This window comes from Rhineura floridana, chromosome 7, assembly GCF_030035675.1.
Source record: "Rhineura floridana isolate rRhiFlo1 chromosome 7, rRhiFlo1.hap2, whole genome shotgun sequence".
NCBI classification, from domain to species: Eukaryota; Metazoa; Chordata; class Lepidosauria; order Squamata; family Rhineuridae; genus Rhineura; species Rhineura floridana.
The window spans coordinates 122,141,298-122,161,357 of record NC_084486.1 but is presented as its reverse complement, the minus strand read 5'-3'; the positions used below and the strand labels follow the sequence as shown (position 1 = coordinate 122,161,357).

The 20,060-nt window shown below is 44.2% G+C and overlaps 1 protein-coding gene across 10 annotated transcripts in view; it reads left to right on the top strand.

Annotated features, from left to right (window-relative positions):
* PLCH1 (phospholipase C eta 1) overlaps positions 1–20,060 on the top strand; it is a 199,378-nt gene that overhangs the window by 149,849 nt on the left and 29,469 nt on the right. For 5 of the 10 annotated variants that reach the window (XM_061637103.1, XM_061637109.1, XM_061637104.1 and 2 more), the window contains 6 exons: positions 1,374–1,442; positions 3,117–3,211; positions 3,716–3,816; positions 7,013–7,192; positions 10,748–10,855; positions 18,392–18,525. In XM_061637103.1, the coding sequence (XP_061493087.1) occupies positions 1,374–1,442; positions 3,117–3,211; positions 3,716–3,816; positions 7,013–7,192; positions 10,748–10,855; positions 18,392–18,525 (687 nt within the window). The remainder of the gene's footprint in view (positions 1–1,373; positions 1,443–3,116; positions 3,212–3,715; positions 3,817–7,012; positions 7,193–10,747; positions 10,856–18,391; positions 18,526–20,060) is intronic. The other 5 variants (XM_061637110.1, XM_061637108.1, XM_061637107.1 and 2 more) reach the window with 3 other exon arrangements.

Genomic DNA, 20,060 nt, shown 5'->3' with positions numbered 1-20,060 from the left:
TATTTATATAACTGGAAGGTCTTGCGCTGTGAATAGCTGAGAGAATGTATTTCAGTGCCTCTTTTCAGCTCTTCAGAGAGATAAAGGGATGTGATGTTCTGACAGCGACACTGGATCCTGCCACAGATCATCAAACTGATGACCCAGGGGATCACTCTTACAGTGAATCTCAGGTGGCCTAGCAAACATTGCGCCTGTCTCTGTGACTTTGGGTTGTGTTTTATGTTTTTAATGCCCTGTTTGTCTAAGGGTTTCAAAAGCATGAGGGTTGATATGTTTGCCCATTTGGATCACTTTCTTTCTAATTCCTCTTCAGCATTTGAGTCCACTGTTCTATTTCCTCTTTTTATTGGGGAACCAGATTTCTCAGGGTGTACTTGAAGTCTGGGGGTGCTTCTAGATCCAGCTTTGCCGCTGGAGGCCTGGGTAGCTTCAGTGGCTAGAAGTGCCTTTTAGCAGCCGCAGCTAATACGACAGCTATGACCATTTCTGGACTGAGAGAGCTTGATCACGGTAGTTCAGGCGTTAGTGACTTCAACATTGGATTACTGCAGTGCACTCTACGTGGGGCTTCTCTTCCACTTGATCCAGAAACTGCAGTCAGTGGAGAATGCTGCAGCACAGTTGCTGATGGGACCCTGTCAGCATGTAACACCCTTGCACTGGCTGTCAGTTTGTTACCTGGCTAAGTTCAAGATGTTACTATTAATATATAAAGCCCATTACAGCTTGGGACCAGTTTACTTGTAGGATCGCCTTACTCCCATATATGCCCACTTGACCACTTTTATCTGCAGAACTGGCATTGTTGCAAGTGCCACATAATACTCATTCTATGTTGTCAGCGTAGCAGCACCTACATTTTCATCTTGCCTGCCTATTGACATCAGACGGACATCTTCATTGCATTCTTTTTGGCACCGGCTAAAAACATTTTTGTTTAGGCAAGCCTATTGAGGCATGTAGAATGCTGGCTTGAGTTTTAATTTTTTTGTTCACTGTTGATTTTAATTAACTTTAATGTTTTTAAATACTGGTGTTTGTCTTTTATTTAACATTTTTATATTTTATTGATTTGTAAACCACTTAGGGTTTTTTTATTACAACCGAGCGGTATTTAATAAATCAGATAAAATGCTTTATTGGCAACACATAATTATTACGTGCAAATAACTTAATTATTGGGAGTACACAGACAAGAGATCTTTGTTGCTAAATATTGTAGTCTGAGCTGACTGGGGTGGCAGGAAGTTGTAGTCCAAAACATCTGGAGGGCGCCAGATTTGGGGACAGGCTGATCTTCAGAGACAGGCAGGTTCACGTGGGAGTAAGCAGAACAGAAACTGGATTCATTGCTCATCTTGTTTCCACAGAACTCAGACATGAAAGACACTGGGAAGAAATCTCACAGTAGACTAATGAGCAACTTTGGTAAACATAAGGTAAGCAGCGCTAAGGCTATACATATTGTTTTAACTGTTACAGTTATCATTATTTTATCTCTATAGTACCATCTGTGTATATGGTGCTTTACAAAGAAAAGGTATGACAGGTTCAAGGGGCTTACAATCTAAAATAAACACAAGAAAACAACAGAGATGGGAGGCAGGGGAATGATACATGGTTTTTATTTCTTGAGTTTTCCATTTATATCCTGCTTTTCCTCCAAGGAGTTCAAAGTAGTACATGTGATTCTCCCACTCTCCATTTTATCCTCACAACAACCCCTTAAGGTAGGTTAGGCTGACAAGGTCACCCATGAAATAAATGGAGCAGTCCCATTGCATGGAATTCAGCTTTAAGAACATAAGAAGAGGCCCTTTGGATCAGCCCAAAAACCTATCTAGCATTCTGTTTTCACAGTGGCCAACCAGACACTTGTGGGAAGCCCACAAGCAGGGCATGAGTGCAGTAGACCCAACTATGTTTTGGCAGTTCTTTTTGAATATGATAAGGCCAGTATAAAACTTAGTTTATTTCTTTAAACTTTAGCTGGCAGTGTACACACACACACACACACACACACACACACACAGAGAGAGAGAGGGTATGTAAAATTCTCTGGCTTTCAAGGAACTAAAAAGAACTAAAAGCAAATTGTTATTCATTCAGTTCACAGATGAGTTCCACACACACCTCTCATATTTGCTAATGGGCACTATTAACAATTGAAATTCCCAGCACACTGATGAGAGAACAAATGCTATGCAGTAGAATACTTATTAGAAAATGCAGCCTCTGAAGAACTCAGAATTACTAACCACTTCGAAGACTGCAAAATATTTCAATAATGTAGTAATTTCAGCTAATTATCCTGATTAGACTTGCCTTATTTTTTCCATATCTGCATGAAAAATAGAATGAATATTCTCCTTAATGGCCTTTGCAGTAAATGACTGAAGAGACTGATTGATCATTAGATGATCTGAGCTTTAGAATACTTGGAGTTTGTGCACTTCTGATAACAGAGATATTTAAAGATGTTGTGCTGAAAATGTTGCATGTACACAGTACTCCATTTGATTTTGATTTTTTTTAAAAAAGTCTCCTGAATGGATTTCACAAGATGTCAAGAAAATCCTTTTAATTCCCTTAACTTTGGGCATGATCCCAGCAAACATTTAGAATGGTTTGCCATCAAATTCAGTGGGAGAGTTAAGCATGCACTTAATTCTCTCCCATTCAAATCAACAGGACTTAGGTTGGATTAAATCCTTTTTATTAGTAAACTGAATACAACATCGATTGTAATGTTTAGGGCACTATCTACCAAGCAGTAGCTCAGTGAAAGAACCCGCAGATTTACATGCCAAATATCCCAGGTTCAATCCTTGAATGATCTAAGGGAGTAGGGGTGGGGAAAAACTCCTATCGAGATTTTGGGAAGCTGCTGCTAGCCCAGCATATGGTCTGAAGGCAAATGAGGCTCCTTGCTGAAGTTAAGCAGGTCTGGGTCTGATCAGTACCTGGATGGGGGACCACCTGGGAACTACATGTTATGCTACCTTGAGTTCCTTGATGAAATAACGGCATGATATCAGTGTAAATGTAAGAGACAGAAGGTAACTTTGTATAGTTCACAACACTGTTATATCAGATTTTGATTTTTCAAACAGAAGGCAGCGAAACCAAGATCCAAATCTCATAGCACATCTGATGATGAGGATGCTCAACAAAATTATTCTGGGAAGGAACCTGGACAGCTGTACAGGTTAGTAATGTCACTTTTTTTCCAGCCTGCAAATTTGAGCAATCCGCTAAGGTTCAGTTTCTCTGGAATGTAAGGAGTATTTGCATTTTAGAACAAATAACAGCAATACTGAATATGTACTACAAGTGGGGGAGGAGGGCATATTCAGTTTTTAGATGGAAACAGGCATAACAAAAAATACTGCCTGTCTAAATTCATTAAGCTAGTAAAGCATATATTTGTTGCAGATCCAAAAGTCCCTTCCCTGTTGTCTTTTAGACGTTTCCTATACTTCTTGCCTTTATTTAATAATATAACTGATTTATTGGATAAAAGTAAATGGCATGTCTGTATGAAGGGGAGGGGAGACATACAGTATATATATCATGCCTTCTAGTCAAGAAATAACTGTTCTTGTTTAAGAAAAGTCAGTGGATTTTTCTGGGCTTAGTATCAGGATAGTGAATGCAGCTGACAGATCTATCCACTTTTCTTAGAAAAATCCCTTCTTTTAATGTTGTTCAGCAGGTTGGGTCGACGGAGAAAAACTATGAAGCTGTGTCGTGACCTTTCTGATTTAGTGGTGTACACCAATTCTGTAGCAGCTCAAGACATAGTTGATGATGGTAAGGCTATGGATGCATACTGAAGCACATCTTTTTTCCTGGTGTGGGATATATATTTGTTCCTGTATAAGGAATAACTACACACAACTTGTACTTTATCCTGTGTAAGAGATGTTGAGATGAATGTGAATCATACTGCACTGCAGCGATGCTGTTGCACAAGACTCATTCATTTATGCAAGTCTGGTTGCACAGAACCTTTCAGTGGTCTGTGCCCAAGAGCTGCTATCAAAAAATCATTCCCTATGGTATCACTCTGTAACCTTAGAAATGACAATGGGATCTCAGTGAGAGCATGCTCTGGGTTAAGCGCTCTGTGGATTGTAATCAAACTATTCGATTTTGGTAACTTAAAAGGATGCTTAGATGCCACTTGAGGCACTTCACAAGCTTTTATCCATGTGGTTCATGAGTAGACCATGTGTTCAGAGCTCACCAATTTGCATGCATGACCTATTCATGCATTACTTGAGGGGCGAGTTACAGTGAGTGCTTTGGAATGGGGCCATGTTTGAGCCCCACCCTGATATTATGTCTCCTTCCTTAAACAGCCACATGTTGCCCGCCATTGTTTGGCACAAAAGCCCAATGTACAAGCTACTCCTCATGTATAGGAGCCTTGAGCAACTGGGACACTTGGTTTTGCTGGTGTCTGAATCACATAAAGCCTCTATGCGTGAGTGGAAGCTTGTGCATTAGGCTTTCATTTCATTTAGGGAAGATAATGTCAATTGCTATATACTGGGGGGGAAATAATGCCTCTGCTATCTATGTGGTCTTATAAGATTTGGGACATACTGTAATTATAAGGCACCAGTTATAAGGATCATGAAAATGGCATATCTGAAAATGAATTTGTTAAGAAGTGGTTGTTATTCATTAACTTTTGGAATGATAAATTTAGTAATCACGTGTGACCATATTCTTTGTTTACATTGGTTTAATAGATTATTTTCTGCATTTGTTATATGCTATATGTGTTTGTATTTTAAAATATTTGTTTTTTAAATCTGCTTATAATTTGGCAAGTGAAGATTTATATTGTATTTTTATATTTTAAAAAATACTTTAAAAAAAAAAAAAGGAAGGAGTCACAACATCAGGGGCAGGGCTCAAAGTCCGGCCCCACTCCAAGTAAATACAGTAACTTCTTACACAGCAGTAACGCATAAATAAGGTGAAAGCCACAGCAAAAACTGGCAAAGCAACTCATTTACTGTACCATCCACTGAATGTATGAATCCCATGGAAGAAATAATAGGATGGAGAGGTTATTTAGGGGAGTCAATTCCTTAAATTTAGGGAAAGGGTGAAGGTTTAGCTACTCTGAGAGTTTGTGGAAACAGAGCACATGAACCACATCAGTCAGCAAGATATAACTTAAGGTGCCGGTACTTGCCTTTAGTTCACTTTTATCACCTGAAACACATATATCATTGAGAGTATAGATGTGTTGCTGCAGGTGGTCCTTCCCCCCCAAATATCATTGCTGTTGCCGCCTGGTTTTTAAGATGCCTCTGGAAGGCCCGTTTGTTTGGCTGGAAGAAAGTTTCTGGCTTCTGGTCTCGTTGCTCTGTTAAATGTGTTTGTTTTGCTTTGCTTTATATGGCATTGACCATTTGTTTTCTGATGTTCTGACCTACTTTGAGTCATTCTGAAAAGTGTGTATGTTTGTGTGTATATATGTGTATATATACGGCCTGTGACTCAACATTTTGGCCCTTTCATTCATTCCACGCAAACATACACCCAAGCCCTTTTCTGTAGTCTCTCAGTCCCACCTTTCCCTGCCAACTTGACTCCTGCCTCTTCTACCTCTTCCCCCCCCCCCATTGTCTTAAGGTCTTGTCCCACTTGCTTGCAATCCCTCCAGAACTCTGCCCCCTTCCTCTGCAAGAGGTGCTGTGGCTGCATTGCAAACAGTGTTTCTCACCGTTGGAATCAAAAAGCTGTGACAAATGGTGTCACTGTGCACTTTTCAGCATGTACAAGTGACATGTTGTTTCCACTGAGCAGCCTTCAGCATGTGACAAGTGACAAGCTTCCGCTTGGGGATAGACTTTAATTAGAGACCCTGTACCTGTATGAGCTTTATTGCGGGAGAATAGGTTTCAGTTTCAGGTATAGTTGTACTCTGTGTGCTCTCTGTAATGCAGAGAGATACCTGTCTGGATTCAAGCCTGGTTCAGTCAAGGTTGGGATGTCAAATGCAGAGTGGGGTGAAATCATTGCTTGTCCCAGATGAGCATCTTCAGAGCAGTCGTAAAAAACCCAGCTGGGAACAGGCTGACATTTCTTCCAAGAAACAATCCCATTTAGTGAAATGAATTGGAGGATTCTGAGTTCCACAGCAGGAACCTCTTGATTGTCTAATCTGGGATATGTGTATCCTGCATTTTGTTTTTGTACAAGTACAACAAAAGTGTGAAATCTGGGACTGGACAAAGAATTTGGTATCCTTGGTGTTCATTTTTCACTCTCCCACCAAAAAGACATTTTCAGCATCAATAGTTACGTATATGAAACTAAACTTATTTCAAAGCCCATTATATTTGGGTGCAAGTGATGTTATGGCAATCAGGCACCATGCAGTGAAATGGGGAGTGTTGATCCTGCTGCCTCGGTAAAGGGCTGATGCATTCCCTCCCCTCACCCATCCAGTGAAGACAAAGAGTGGACTTCATTTACCCTCACTGATGGCAACACATAGTCAAGTTTGTCTGCCTGTCTGGCACTGTAATAACAATACATTCCCAATATGACCCTGACTGCCTGAGATCACATGATGAAGAAGCCTTTTCAAGTAAAAAGTGGCACTGAAGGCACAGATCAGAGGAAAGAATATTTAGAGGAGGGTATGCACATTTCAGAATGGAAAGTAGGCTTCGGGGGTAATTCCTCAAAAGCACATTTTCATTCCAAATTGTACTCAGGCAAAAAGTAGGGGAAGACTAGGTTTTAGATCAGTTTAGATCCCCCTCCCCAATTTTGAACTTAGAAACAAGGTATTTATTTGAATAATTTATTGAGGCTTTAAAGCATAAGCTTCTGTGGAAGCATAAACCTCTCTTGTATGTGTGAATGACTTTTTTAAAAAAAATAGAAACATATCTGATGACATTTTTTTTTAAAAAAAACTCTCATGTAGAAGTGTAGCTCTTTTTCCTTTCTGTTATTTTTTATTTCCAACATGCAGGATCTGTGGGGAATGTGTTATCCTTCAGTGAGACAAGAGCGCACCAGGTGGTGCAACAGAAGGCAGAGCAGTTTATGCTTTATAACCAGAAGCAGCTCACCAGAATCTATCCCTCGGCCTACCGGATTGACTCCAGCAACTTCAACCCTTTACCATATTGGAATGTTGGCTGTCAGCTCGGTGAGTGCTGCAGGGTACATCTGTGATGTATATGAATGCACACTCCCTTTTCTTTACCACGTGGACTGCTACATTTCTGATCTGTTTTGCCCCCTTGTTTTAGTTGTCCCTCCCCCAACAGCCTGCTAGAAAGAGGGGGGGAGAGAAAGGGGGTGTTAAAAGAGAGAGGAAGAGAAAAGAGGGTGTTGTAAAGAGAGAAAAGGGGGCCTCTGTCCACTTTTGGATCAGACCACACCCACTTCTCTGCCACATTGGAACAAGTCTGTCTCTCCATGAAAGTATACCAGGCAAATGTTTCTGCAATTGGCCAGATCATCACTGGGAAATTCTGGGATGGAATGTTCCTGTGTGCCTTCCCCTTCCATAGAGAAGATGACCATTGACAGGAAGAGGAATATTGGGGATGAAGGGGACATGGGTAATCTAGTTCCCACTTCCTCCACCCTTTCCTCCTGATCCAGACCATTGCCTGACACATGCCTGTTACCTTCAGCTTCCTGCTATCTTGAGGCTGGCCTGTATGTGCCAGCTGGACTATGTAGGATGTGTGGAGGAGAGATTAGTAGTTGTTAAGAGGCAAACATCCCCTCAATATGTATAGCTACTTACCCTGGAGGAGGGATGGTGGAGAAGTTTGATTCTATTCACATTTGAAGGCAAACCTACCTAATTTGCACTTTCTAAAGCAAGATGTGAACTGAATCAAACTTCTCCACCATCCATCCTTTGATATTTGCACTTATCCAGATTTTGCAATGAAGTTCTTCCACCAAATAATGTGTACAAAATGCATACACTAGTGGAAAATGTGCATATGAATGCCTATATCGCCCTTGGTCACCCTGCTTGATGACATCTGTCGGACATCTGTCGGGAGAGAGGTAGGGGGGATGCGACCCTGCTCGTTCTCCTTGACCTCTCAGCGGCTCTCACCATGTTGCCCACCGTGTCCTTCTGGAACATCTCGAGGAGGTGGAGGTTGGGAGCCCTGTTCTTCAGTGGCTCCACTCACACCTCCAGAGCCACTTCCAAAAGTAGTTATGGGAGGCTACTGTTCAGCACCAAGGGAATTATCCTGTGGTGTTCCACAGGGTTCCATGTTGTCCACCATGCTATTTAACATCTACAGGAAGCCACTGGGAGCTGTCATCAGGAGATTTGGACTGAGGTGCAATCAATATGCAGATGACACCCAGCTCTCCCATCTGAATCAGGAGAGGCAGTTGAGGTGTTGAACCGGTGCTTGGAGGCCAATAAATTGATGTGGGCCAATAAATTGAGGCTGAATCCTGAAAAGGCAGGCGTGTTATGTGTCCAGAGTTCTCATGTCCAGGAGGTGGGAAGGTGGCCTGTTCTGGATAGGGTTACTCTGTCCTTAAAGGAGCAGATCTGAAGCCTGGGGGTTGTCCTGCCTGAACTCGAAGAACTCATACACGGCTGTGTTTTTTTTCTTTTATTGAAGTAAGAGAAAGTTTCAATTCAGTGTGCTTCATGAATCTACCTACGGCTTACTCAGAACTCAGCATCTCTCTCGGTCTAATTAGGCACAACTTCGCTGCACTAAGAGGTTGACTCAGCAACTATTCCCCCCCCCCCCGACTTAAGTAAGGCTGGGAGTGCACATGCAGGCGAAGACTCCACCTCAACTTTGCCTGTTGAATTCCCTGTCACATTTGCCTCCTGGCATGAGGCAAAGGCGGAGCCCCCATCACCACCCCGTCTTCCCCCTTAGAGGGTGGAGGGCTGCCTTTGGGTGACACAGGCACAGGGAGAGGGGAAGCTTCAGGCTGGGAAACAATCAGTTCTGGTAACTTCCAGGTTAGTTTATTGCAATGTGCTCTATGTGGGGCTGCCCTTGAAGACGACTCGGAAACTTCAACTTGTCAAAATGCAGCATCCAGATTATTGGTGGGGGTTCCTTTTAGAACTCATATAACCCCTGTTTTAAAACAGCTGCATTGATTACCAATTCATTTCCAGGTCTCGTTCATGGTGCTCACATTAGTGTTTAAAGCCTAAAATGAGTTTGGTCCCAAATATCTGAAAGACTGCCTCCTTCCCTACAGACCCTCTTGGGTATTGAGATCAGCAGAGGGGGCCCTTTTGGAAGTTCCGCCACCCTCGGAAGTTCTGGGGGTGGTGACCTGGGAGAGGATATTCTCTGTTTCAGCCCCTACATTGAGAAACTCCCTCCCCACCGAGGTGTGTCCGGCAACTTCAACTTTGGTCAAATGCTAATGATGCACCTCTTTACCCTGGCCTTCGACACCTTAGATGTTTATTTTTAGGACCTATTTTTTGTGATGTTGTTAAGTTGTTTTTAACTGTTTAAATTATGTGTTTTAAAATTGTTGTAACCTGCCCCGGTACCTCTGGGTGAAGGGCGAGTAATAATAATAATAACAACAACAACAACAATATAGTGCAGATGACAGACAAAAGTGCTTTGTATTGGGGAAAATTGCTTTTGCAAAAATGTGTATATTGGGGGAAAGTGTATACAAAAATGTATATATTACCATCTAATATTCACACTAAAATGCTAATGAATGTTCATGAGGACTTTTTAAAAAAAATGAAATCACAAAGTGATGCGGAAATGTGGAGAACTGAACCTGGGAGACCAGGGTTCGAATCCCCACATAGCCATGAAGCTCACTGGGTGACCTTGGGCCAGTCACTGCCTCTCAGCCTCATGAAAACCCTATTCAGAGGGTCACCATAAGTCGGAATCGACTTGAAGGCAGTACATTGCAACTACCGAGGTGGGATTCTTAATGCAGTATAAATGCTTCTATAATAGATACATCCTAGTTTCTTCAGGGAAGCATTGAGGCAGGCATCACCAACCTTATTCCTCCTGTAGGCACATTTGGATCTGGTACCACCTGTTTGCTTCTCTTCCCCCTTCCAGGGTCAACTGGCAGGCAACTGTGTGTATGCACACATGCATACACACAGACAGACAGACACAGAGAGAGAGAGAGAAAGAGAGAGAGAAAGAGAGAGAGAGAGACAGCACTTTTCATAGGGTCTGGGTCAAAATTGGATCCAGTAGAATTAAAATCGATTTTTTGAATTTGCATGATTTTACATGACATCCTTTCACAAAGCACCACTTAGTTAAAGCTTACATTGATACCTGCACAGGATGTTTTTTTTTTAGATCATAGATCAGCTTCTGCTACATACTTGGTTCCATTCATGCCCCTTTATTTGCTTAAAATCAAAGGTCATTGTATAATGTGGCAGGAGAAAGGGTACAAAAGCTACCTGTGGGTTGAATCCAGAGCAATTTAGGCTGCAATCCTAACCAAATTATCTGAGAGTGTCGCATTGAATTCAATAGGAATTCAGTGGTTAGGATTGTGTTGCTAGTTGATCTTAGGTCCCATTGAGGTCTCAATGAGGCATATTAGTCATGACCTAAGTGGTATTGGTTTCAATAGGAATGAAGTACAAATGACTGACTTTGTATCCAACCCTATGAGCATAAACCATATGTGAGACACAAGTGAAATTTATGACTAATACAAATAACTGCTAATTCCACAGTGGCATTAAACTACCAGTCTGATGGGCGTGCGATACAATTGAACCAAGCCAAGTTCAGGATGAATGGGAACTGCGGATACATCCTGAAACCTCAACAGATATGCAAAGGTAAGTACTATGCAATACATTTTAATCCTCTAATCCTGCTATACTAGATGCCTATCTTACGGAGCGCCTTCAACGCCACCAATTATGTCGCCCAACAAGATCGGCCACACAGGGCCTTCTCTCAATCCCGCCAACAAAAACAGCCAGATTGGCGGGCACTAGAGAGAGGGCATTCTCAGTGGCGGCCACCACTCTTTGGAACTCCCTCCCACAAGATCTCCGGCACGCCTCTTCCCTAAATGTATTTCGGAAAGCCTTAAAGACCTGGCTTTTTCAACAGGCCTTCGGGATCTCCGGGGAGGGTTAATTGTTATAACTGAAATGCCTCCTGCCCTGTTTTAATATTGTTGTTGCAGCTGCATTGTTTTTACACTGTTTTTATATTGTATCACTGTATTTTATCACTTTGTATTTTAATGATTTTGTACGTCGCCTAGAGTGGCCATTGGCCAGATAGGCGACACAGAAATTAAATTTATTATTATTATTATTTATTATACCAGATTTTGCTGGACTACAAATCCCTGACCCTTAACCATGCTGGCTGGGTCTGATGGGAGTTGTAGTCCAACAGTGTCTGGAGGTTCCCCATCCCTGTTGTAAATGGTCACACTACAAATATGTTCATTAATGGTAATAATGGCAGTCCTTTGATAGTAATACATTTTCCATAGGAGGTGGGCCATCACTGTGGGAAATAGTTCCACCTATCGTGCGAAGGCAAGAATGTTTTTGAAGTCAAGACTAGGGACATCATGCCCCTCCCACTCTCCAGTTCATTCTTGCCTTCGTACGAACAAGATTGGAATTACACGTAGCATTTAGCTAAGTCTTGTATTTGTTTGTGTATTTGTGTATTTGTTTTCAAATCCTTTTTTCTCTTTTGTGTTTAACCTACTGAGGGTCCCCTCAGAGACCGCGGCTGCGGCTCTCTTCGTTTTTTCCCGAGCTATTCTTTTCAAGTTATTTTCTTTCCTTGACTGGGGGCTCCCTCTGAGACCGCGGCTGCGGCTCTCTTTTTGTTTTTTGGCAGTTTTCGAGTCCCCCCTCCCCCCGGCTCTGTTGTATCCGTTGCCTGGGAGTTCCCTCAGTGACCGCGGCTGCGGTTATCTTGGTTTTGATCGTTTTGGAGCTTCCCCCCCCCCCGGCTCTGTTGCCGCGGCTGCGGCTCTTCCGATATCTGCGGGAGCTTGCAGCTGCGGCTCCTGCCGTTACCCCATCATACCTTTTTCCTCAGATCACCCTCGCTACGTGGGTTTAATTCCCACTGCGAAGGGCTTTGCAAACGGCGACGGCGGCTCTCTCGGCGGCGGCTGCCGCTTTTCCCTTACTGCCTGTTCCCTTCTGGGGATTCCTTTGAGCCGCTAGTGCGGTTTTCGGCCCCGCTGCTTCCCCTGCTAGTCTGTGCTGGACAGTCCTTCCCCCCACTCCGTCCCCAGACGGCCGCCATTGCTCCTTCTCCCTCAGCCTTTTTTGATCGTTTTTTCCCGCCCTTTTTTCTGGGCGCCATTTTTTGAAATTCAAAATTCCCGCCTTTTTTGTTACCATTTATTAACCATCGGATACCTCCCCTGCAGGCTATCTATCTGTATGTTTGTGTATATGTGCTGCTGACAAACTTACACAGGGCTGATTTACACACATTTTTACTGTGGCTGTAATCCTAGTGGCTGAATTATATTATCAAGGCTGGAGCTCCAATCCTAGTGGGCTGGATTGTATTATCAAGGCTGGAGCTTTAATCCTAGTGGCTGGATTACATTATCAAGGCTGGAGCTTTAATATCAGTGGCTGACTTGTATTAAATCTGATTTACATTGTATATCCTGCCCCCTCTGGGGCCGTGAACAAGCCTAAAACCCAGCCTACAGCACTAATCTGAGTGTGCCAACTCTAAAACAGCCTATATTATATTAACGCTGATACCTCAGTGCATTCTGCCCCCTCTGTGGCAGTGCATTTCGCCATCTGCCAGTGTATCCTACCCCCTCCGTGGTAGTACGCTGTGCCAGTTCGGGTCTTTACATCCTGCCCCCTCCGTGGCAGTGTACTGCACCCAGGTTTATATAAGATGGCAGAACAGCCAGGCATGTCACCATCAACACACATGGTGCCAGATCAGCCAGACATGCCACAATCAGCCAAGCCACAACATCCTAACACGTCTAAGACCAGACATGCCAAAGCACTGGCTAAGACAAAACATCTTTCCAGCCATAGTAAACCAAAGCGCCCTCGTTATGTCTCTGTACCAACCACAGCACAGACACACATAAGCGATATTTTCCATTCCCCGGCTGCTGCCTCTGACGAGGAAGAGTTTCTTGGCTTTCCCGCTCACTGTTCGCCTAACGAACCTACCTCTGGTTTACCGCCTCAAACATCTGTCCCAATAGTTCATCAGGCACACACATCTGCCACATCTGGTCTGCAGCTGTCTCCTGATTTCCTCTCCCAACTTCAAGCCATGCTGGCATTTTTCACCCAAATGCAGTCACTACCACAAGTTCCTGCCATACCCCCACTCAACATGGACCAACGTGCGTGCCATGAAGCTCATCCTTCCTGTTCACCAGATCCCTTTGATGTAGCCAGAGGCAGATGTACGGACGAAGCCTCGTATGCGGAGGAGTCAACTTTCACTGACCATGTTGAAGGAGACGACTGGAGCGACTATTCAGATCATGAGGAGGATACATCGTATCGCCTGTTTGATACCGCAGACTATCAGCCGCTAGCACGTAGGGTACTTCATACCCTTGGTCTCCAGACTGCGCCTTCAACTTCGTCCGCCCCAGCTATCAAAGGGGCCAAGGTCCTCAAATCCCCTGCACCTACTGAACATCCCGGTGCCGGACCCAATTGCCAGATTAGCCTCCGAAGAATGGGCTCATCCACTCAAAGCCCGACGCTTCAAGAACCTGGCTGACAGATTGTACACCCTAGCCCCAGACTTTGCCACCAAGTTAGATGTCCCTGGCATAGATGAACCAATCGCTCGCCTCGTTTCAAGATCTCTTTTGCCCAGGGAAGGGGAATCCCACCTAAAAGATACTACTGAGCGACGAATAGACTTCGCCCTCCGCAAGAATCACGAGGCCACTGCCTTAGCCATGCGTGCCTCCGCTTCAGCCTCCATATTCTCCAGAGCCTCTATGATGTGGATGGATGACCTTCTAGAGGATGCTAACCCTGATCCTGTCGCCTTCAGAAGAGCACTATCGAAATTACGTAAGACAGCAGCTTTTGTGGCCGATGCCACTTTGGATGCCACTCAATTAGGGGCACGAGCCATGACGACTCAAATAGTCGCTCGTCGCACCCTCTGGCTTCGCCACTGGCAAGCTGATTCAGCGGCCAGACTGAACCTGTCCAAGGCTCCTTACTCCGGATCTCTACTCTTCGGCGAGGAAGCTCTAAAGGCAGTTCTGGTTGATCCAAAAGACGCCCAAAAACCGGTTCTGGCCACAGTCAAGAACATCGACCACAGGCCCTTCAGGCAATTTCCCTCCTTTCGTTCTAACCAGTCCTTTCGAGGAACGCGGCCAGGAGGACGAGGCCGCGACTTCAGACCCTATGACCCCAACGCATTCAGGGGCTCCTGGAACCGACGCTTCCAGGGCAGAGGTCAGTACCAAGGGTGCAGGGGCAACTCATCGTCCTCATATAGGGGAGGCCCTCGCCTACACAAGTAGTATTAACGCCCTCCCCATAGGTGGCAGATTACTTAATATTGGAGATCGATGGCTGCGCCTTACTATGGTCTCCTGGATCAGGGACCTTTTCACTTATGGCTATACCATAGAGTTCTGGGCAACCCCATCAGACAGATTCCATCCGTCTCCTTGCCCAAGGGCACCAGCCAGGCACAACATCATGCAGACAGCTATACATCACCTCTTGGACATAGTGGCAATAGAGCCAGTTCCCACAACTGAGAGGTCGGAAGGGGTGTACTCCCTCCTATTTGCTGTGCCAAAACGAGATTTATCTTGGAGGGCGGTATTGGACCTCAAGTTTGTCAACCGTTTTGTAACATACCGCAGGTTCAAAATGGAATCTCTCCATTCCATTACCGAGAGTCTGCATGAAGGAGACTTCCTGGCTTCTATCGACCTTAAGGAAGCGTATCTCCATGTGCCCATTTGCATAGCCCACAGAAAGTTTCTTCGCTTTGCCTTTGGCCACCAACATTTTCAATATAGAGCAATGCCATTTGGCCTCTCCTCTGCTCCAAGAGTATTTACCAAGGTGCTACTCATCCTAGTGGCTTACCTTCGGACCCAAGGGGTTCATATCTACCCATATTTGGATGATCTGTTAATACGGTCCAAGTCTGAAGAGCTGGCTCATCATCATTTAATGATCACCCTCAATGTTTTGCAGACCTACGGCTGGCTTGTCAACTTCGACAAAAGCCATCTCCAACCAACCCAACGCCTACTACATCTTGGGGCAATGTTGGACACCCTGCAGGCAATGATCTTCCTGGCTCCAGATCGCATCACTGCCATCACAAGCATCGCAAGGTCCCTGATGCAACAAACATCCGCAGACGTCATGCTTCTCGCCAGAGCACTCGGGATGTTTATCTCCACAATCCACATTGTGCCCTGGGCTCGAGCCCACACTCGGCCCCTTCAGTGGACTCTGTTGCCTTTTCAAAAAGACATTGCCAGCTCCAACCATCGCAAAGTTCGTTTGAGCCCCGCTCTGTGCCTCTCCTTCCGCTGGTGGACCAAGGTTCAACACCTCTCCAAGGGCACGTCATTCAGAGAACCCCGCAGAACCGTCGTGACCACAGACGCCAGCCTCATAGGTTGGGGAGCCCACTGCAACTCCCAGTACGTTCAGGGGGTTTGGCTGAACGCAGAGCAATCTCGAAGCATCAACTGGCTGGAACTAAAGGCTGTCCACTTGGCTCTATGTCATTTTCAGTCTCTGTTCCCTTTGCATCATGTGCTCATTCGAACAGACAACACGTGTGTAAAATCACATTTGAACAGACAGGGGGGCACCAGGTCTCGTCCTCTGCAAGACTTAGCCTCCCTCATCTTTGTCTGGGCAGAACAACATCTACAATCCCTGAAAGCAGAACATCTCAGAGGGATTTGGAATGTAACAGCAGACTGGCTCAGCAGACAACAGGTCTTTCCGGGAGAATGGAAACTCCATCCAGCTATTTTCCATCGTCTCCAGTGTCAGTTCGGCGCCCTCTCAGTCGACCTGTTTGCTTCCAGTCACAATTGCCAGCTTCCAAGGTACTTTGCCCGATACCTGGACTCAACAGCAGAAGCAGTGGATGCTCTGACAACACCGTGGCCAGACGGGCTATTGTACGCCTTTCCTCCCATACCATTGTTAGCCAAAACCTTGAGGAAGGCGCGAACCGAAAGGGCACAGCTGGTTCTGATAGCACCATTTTGGCCACGCCGACCATGGTTCTCAGATCTTCTGGCAATGTCAATGATGGATCCTTGGACACTTCCAGTAACGCCAGACCTCCTATCCCAGGGTCCAGTACTGCACCAGGACCCTACTTGGCTCAATCTAACAGCGTGGTGTTTGAACGGAGACATTTGAGGTCAGCTGGACTGTCTGACGCTGTGATTGATATTATTTTGGCCTCGAGAAGACCATCTACCACTCGCATTTATCAACATACCTGGGTGGCTTTCTCCAAGTGGTGTCAGTCCCACCACCACGATCCATCCCAGGCCAATGTGCACCAGGTGCTCCAATTTCTCCATAGTGGCTTTATGATGGGACTTCGACCCAACACTCTACGTCGACATGCGTCTACTCTGTCATCTATTCTCTCAGTGTCCTCTCCTGGAGATCATATTTCCTCACATCCGTTCATCAAACGTTTTTTGAGGGGAGTCGCCCTACGCTCTCCGGCTGTTGTCCATCGGTTCCCCTCATGGAGTTTGCCGAAAGTTCTGCAGGCTTTGCAACGCCCTCCATTTGAACCCATCAGGACTGTGCCCCTACGTATACTGTCCTTCAAGGTCCTGTTTCTGATCGCAATCACATCTGCCAGACGCGTTTCGGAGTTGGGCGCATTGTCTTCCGCTCGACACCTCTGCGTCTTCCATAAGGACTCTGTTGCGCTGAAGACTGATCCTTCCTTTCGTCCCAAGGTCGATTCAGTTTTTCATTGCAACCAGGACATTGTGTTGCCTTCCTTTTGCCCGGATCCTACCCATCCTCTTGAAAAGGCTTGGCATTCGTTAGATGTCCGGAGGGCTCTCAAGACCTACCTGTCTAGGACCCAAGAGATTCGACGAACGGAGTCTGTGTTTGTATCCTTTCATCCAAGGTCTATGGGGCATAAAGTATCCAATTCTACCTTATCCCGTTGGTTAAGGGCATGCATTACTTTAGCATATGAGTCCCTGAAGCTGTCAGTTCCAGCTAGTATAACGGCTCATTCTACCAGGTCAGCTGCCACCTCGGCTGCTTTTGCCACTAATGCTCCTGTTGCCGATATTTGTAGGGCTGCAGTCTGGTCTACCCCACACTCGTTTATAAGGCATTATAAAATTGATCGTTATGCCTCTGGTGATGCATCTTTTGGCAGACGAGTGTTGCAACAGGTTCTTAATGAGGATTAACATGTGGGTGGTCCCTCCCTATATGGGTTGCTTTGGTACATCCCACAGTGATGGCCCACCTCCTATGGAAAATGTACCATTGGTCTCACCTGAAAGGTGATTTTCATAGGAGTGGGCCATCACGACCCTCCCAGTTGGAGGATGACTAGAGATTTTATCAATGGGTTACATGTTATTGTTACGCTATTATATTTAAATGTAAGAGTGAAGTCAAGACTTTTAGTTCTGTTATGTTACGTAGTTATGTTAGAGTCATGTTGTTATGCATGTGACTATTATGTTATTTCCTGGCGGGCCTGTTGGCCTTGTTCTTGTATTTTTAGATATCTCTTTTTAGACTCGCTACGAATGAACTGGAGAGTGGGAGGGGCATGACGTCCCTAGTCTTGACTTCAAAAACATTCTTGCCTTTGCACGATAGGTGGAACTATTTCCCACAGTGATGGCCCACTCCTATGAAAATCACCTTTCAGGTGAGACCAATGGTACATTTCAGAGGCATGCTGGTAAAAACAAACAAGCTGCCCTGGGAACTTATTGAAGTATGGAATATGAATACCTAAAACAAGAATTAAACTTTCAGAATCCAGTAACCAGAGGAAGATAAATGGACTAAGCAACAGAATTGAAAGAACAGTTACATTAATTAACCTGAATCTGACCTTTTAACCCATGGCTAATGAATTATATATGTGAAATGCTTGCTCTCATTTAGATTGGCAGGCAAACACCTAAGTACCCTGAAGTTAAAAGAAGAAGAAGAATGTTAGGAGTGGAGATCATTGCATATTTCAATTCATATGTTACTTGATCCCCATTAATTGCCCAATGACTGCATGCTTTTATTTAGAGGTGCAAAAGACACATATCATTCCTCTTCTAAAGGATTGTACCTTTCTACACTCTTTGCACCCTCTAGGGACATTCAATCCCTGTACTGCGGATCCACTTCCTGCTCTCCCAAAGAAGCAACTTATACTCAAAATCATCAGCGGGCAGCAGCTACCAAAACCTCCAGATTCCATGTTAGGAGACAGGGGAGAGGTAACCAATGTTGGTGATACAGTATAATTTCTCTCATTAGCAGAACTATTATATTGATGACTTACAGAGCAATCCTACATTGATAAAGCTGGCATAACTTAAGCTAGGCTTAAAGTACACTAAATCTTAATTCCATTCAGGAGCCTTTGGAAGAGGAGAATGCTGGCTCAGCCAGCAGAGCCCAGTGGAAAGAAAATAAAAGGAGGGACTTAAGGTCACATGACTGAGCTGGACAGATATAGGATACGGTATAAGTCCCCCTCCCCTCAGTCCCACCAGTGCCACATTTGGAGAGCACCCTTTTTTGGGGGGGACTTTTGCCAGCTTAATTTAATGTTGGTCTCAGCTGGGGTGAGGTTTTGCCAGCTGAGCTACGGTTGAGCCGGCATGAGGGACTTATGCCGGCATAGACCCAGACGGCTCAGCTGGAGATCCTCTATATCCCAACACCCTTCAGACTGGTGTAAATACCTATAGGATTGCTTCTTTGAAAATGTCATTGACAAGCATATGTGGATTTCCAGTCTCTGTATGGATGTGCACATGGCCTATAGTACTTTTAAGGATATGTGTGATGTGCATCTGAATTTTGTTTACTCACAGCTGCTACCTTTAGTTTAGAAGAAACTTCTTATTAATTTATAATTGCACCAAAAGCTGAATTGTAAAATGTACTGTGCATGTCTTACAGGCTTGGTGATCATATTATATGGTTTTATTATTTTAAACTGTTCGCTGTTTTAACCTATATTTTGTAGTTTTTAACTTTCCCTGATAGTTTAATTCTTTTTTAATAATATATTCTGTATGTTTTAACGATGTTGTTTTTAGTTGTAAGCCGCTCTGAATCCTATTGGAAAAAGGGCGGGGTAGAAATAAAGTTTTATTATTTTTATTATTATTATTATTTCTTATGAATAATTTCGGGGTACATTCCTAAATAGTTTCTGGCTTAGAAATTTGGAAGCCACAGCAATTTATTTATTTATTGGTTTCATAATATTCAAAATACAAAGATAGATGATGTGGGCTTATGAACAAAGATATCTCTTTCCTCTGTAGAGTTATTGTTGCTGGAAAATCTACCTTATTCTTACAGCAGTCTTTTCTGAACACTTTTCTGTAGACTTGGCCTCTTTACTGCATTTTCTTTTTCATCTTTCATGACACTTTGGATGGTACCCTGGAGGGACGGAAAGATTCATTCATAAAATTTGTCCTTTTATGTGGTGCAGTGAAGCAACTATTTAACCCTTTCCTCTGAAAAGCATATAAAAAGTTTGTGGAATGTCCTCCCTGTTGAGACATTTCTGTTTCCCTCATTATTAACATTCAGGAGGAATTTTAAACCAGTCCTGTTCACCCAGCTCTTTGATGGCTGAAAAATACTCTTCCTGGCAACCTTGCAATTATTAGCTGTGAGGCTATGTGCCTATTTTTAGATGTGTCCGATATCTTTAGTGATTTAAAAAGTTTTCAGATGTGCTAAGCATGTTTTTAATTTGATTTTTAATTGTATTGTTTCATTGCTTTCTTGTTTGTTG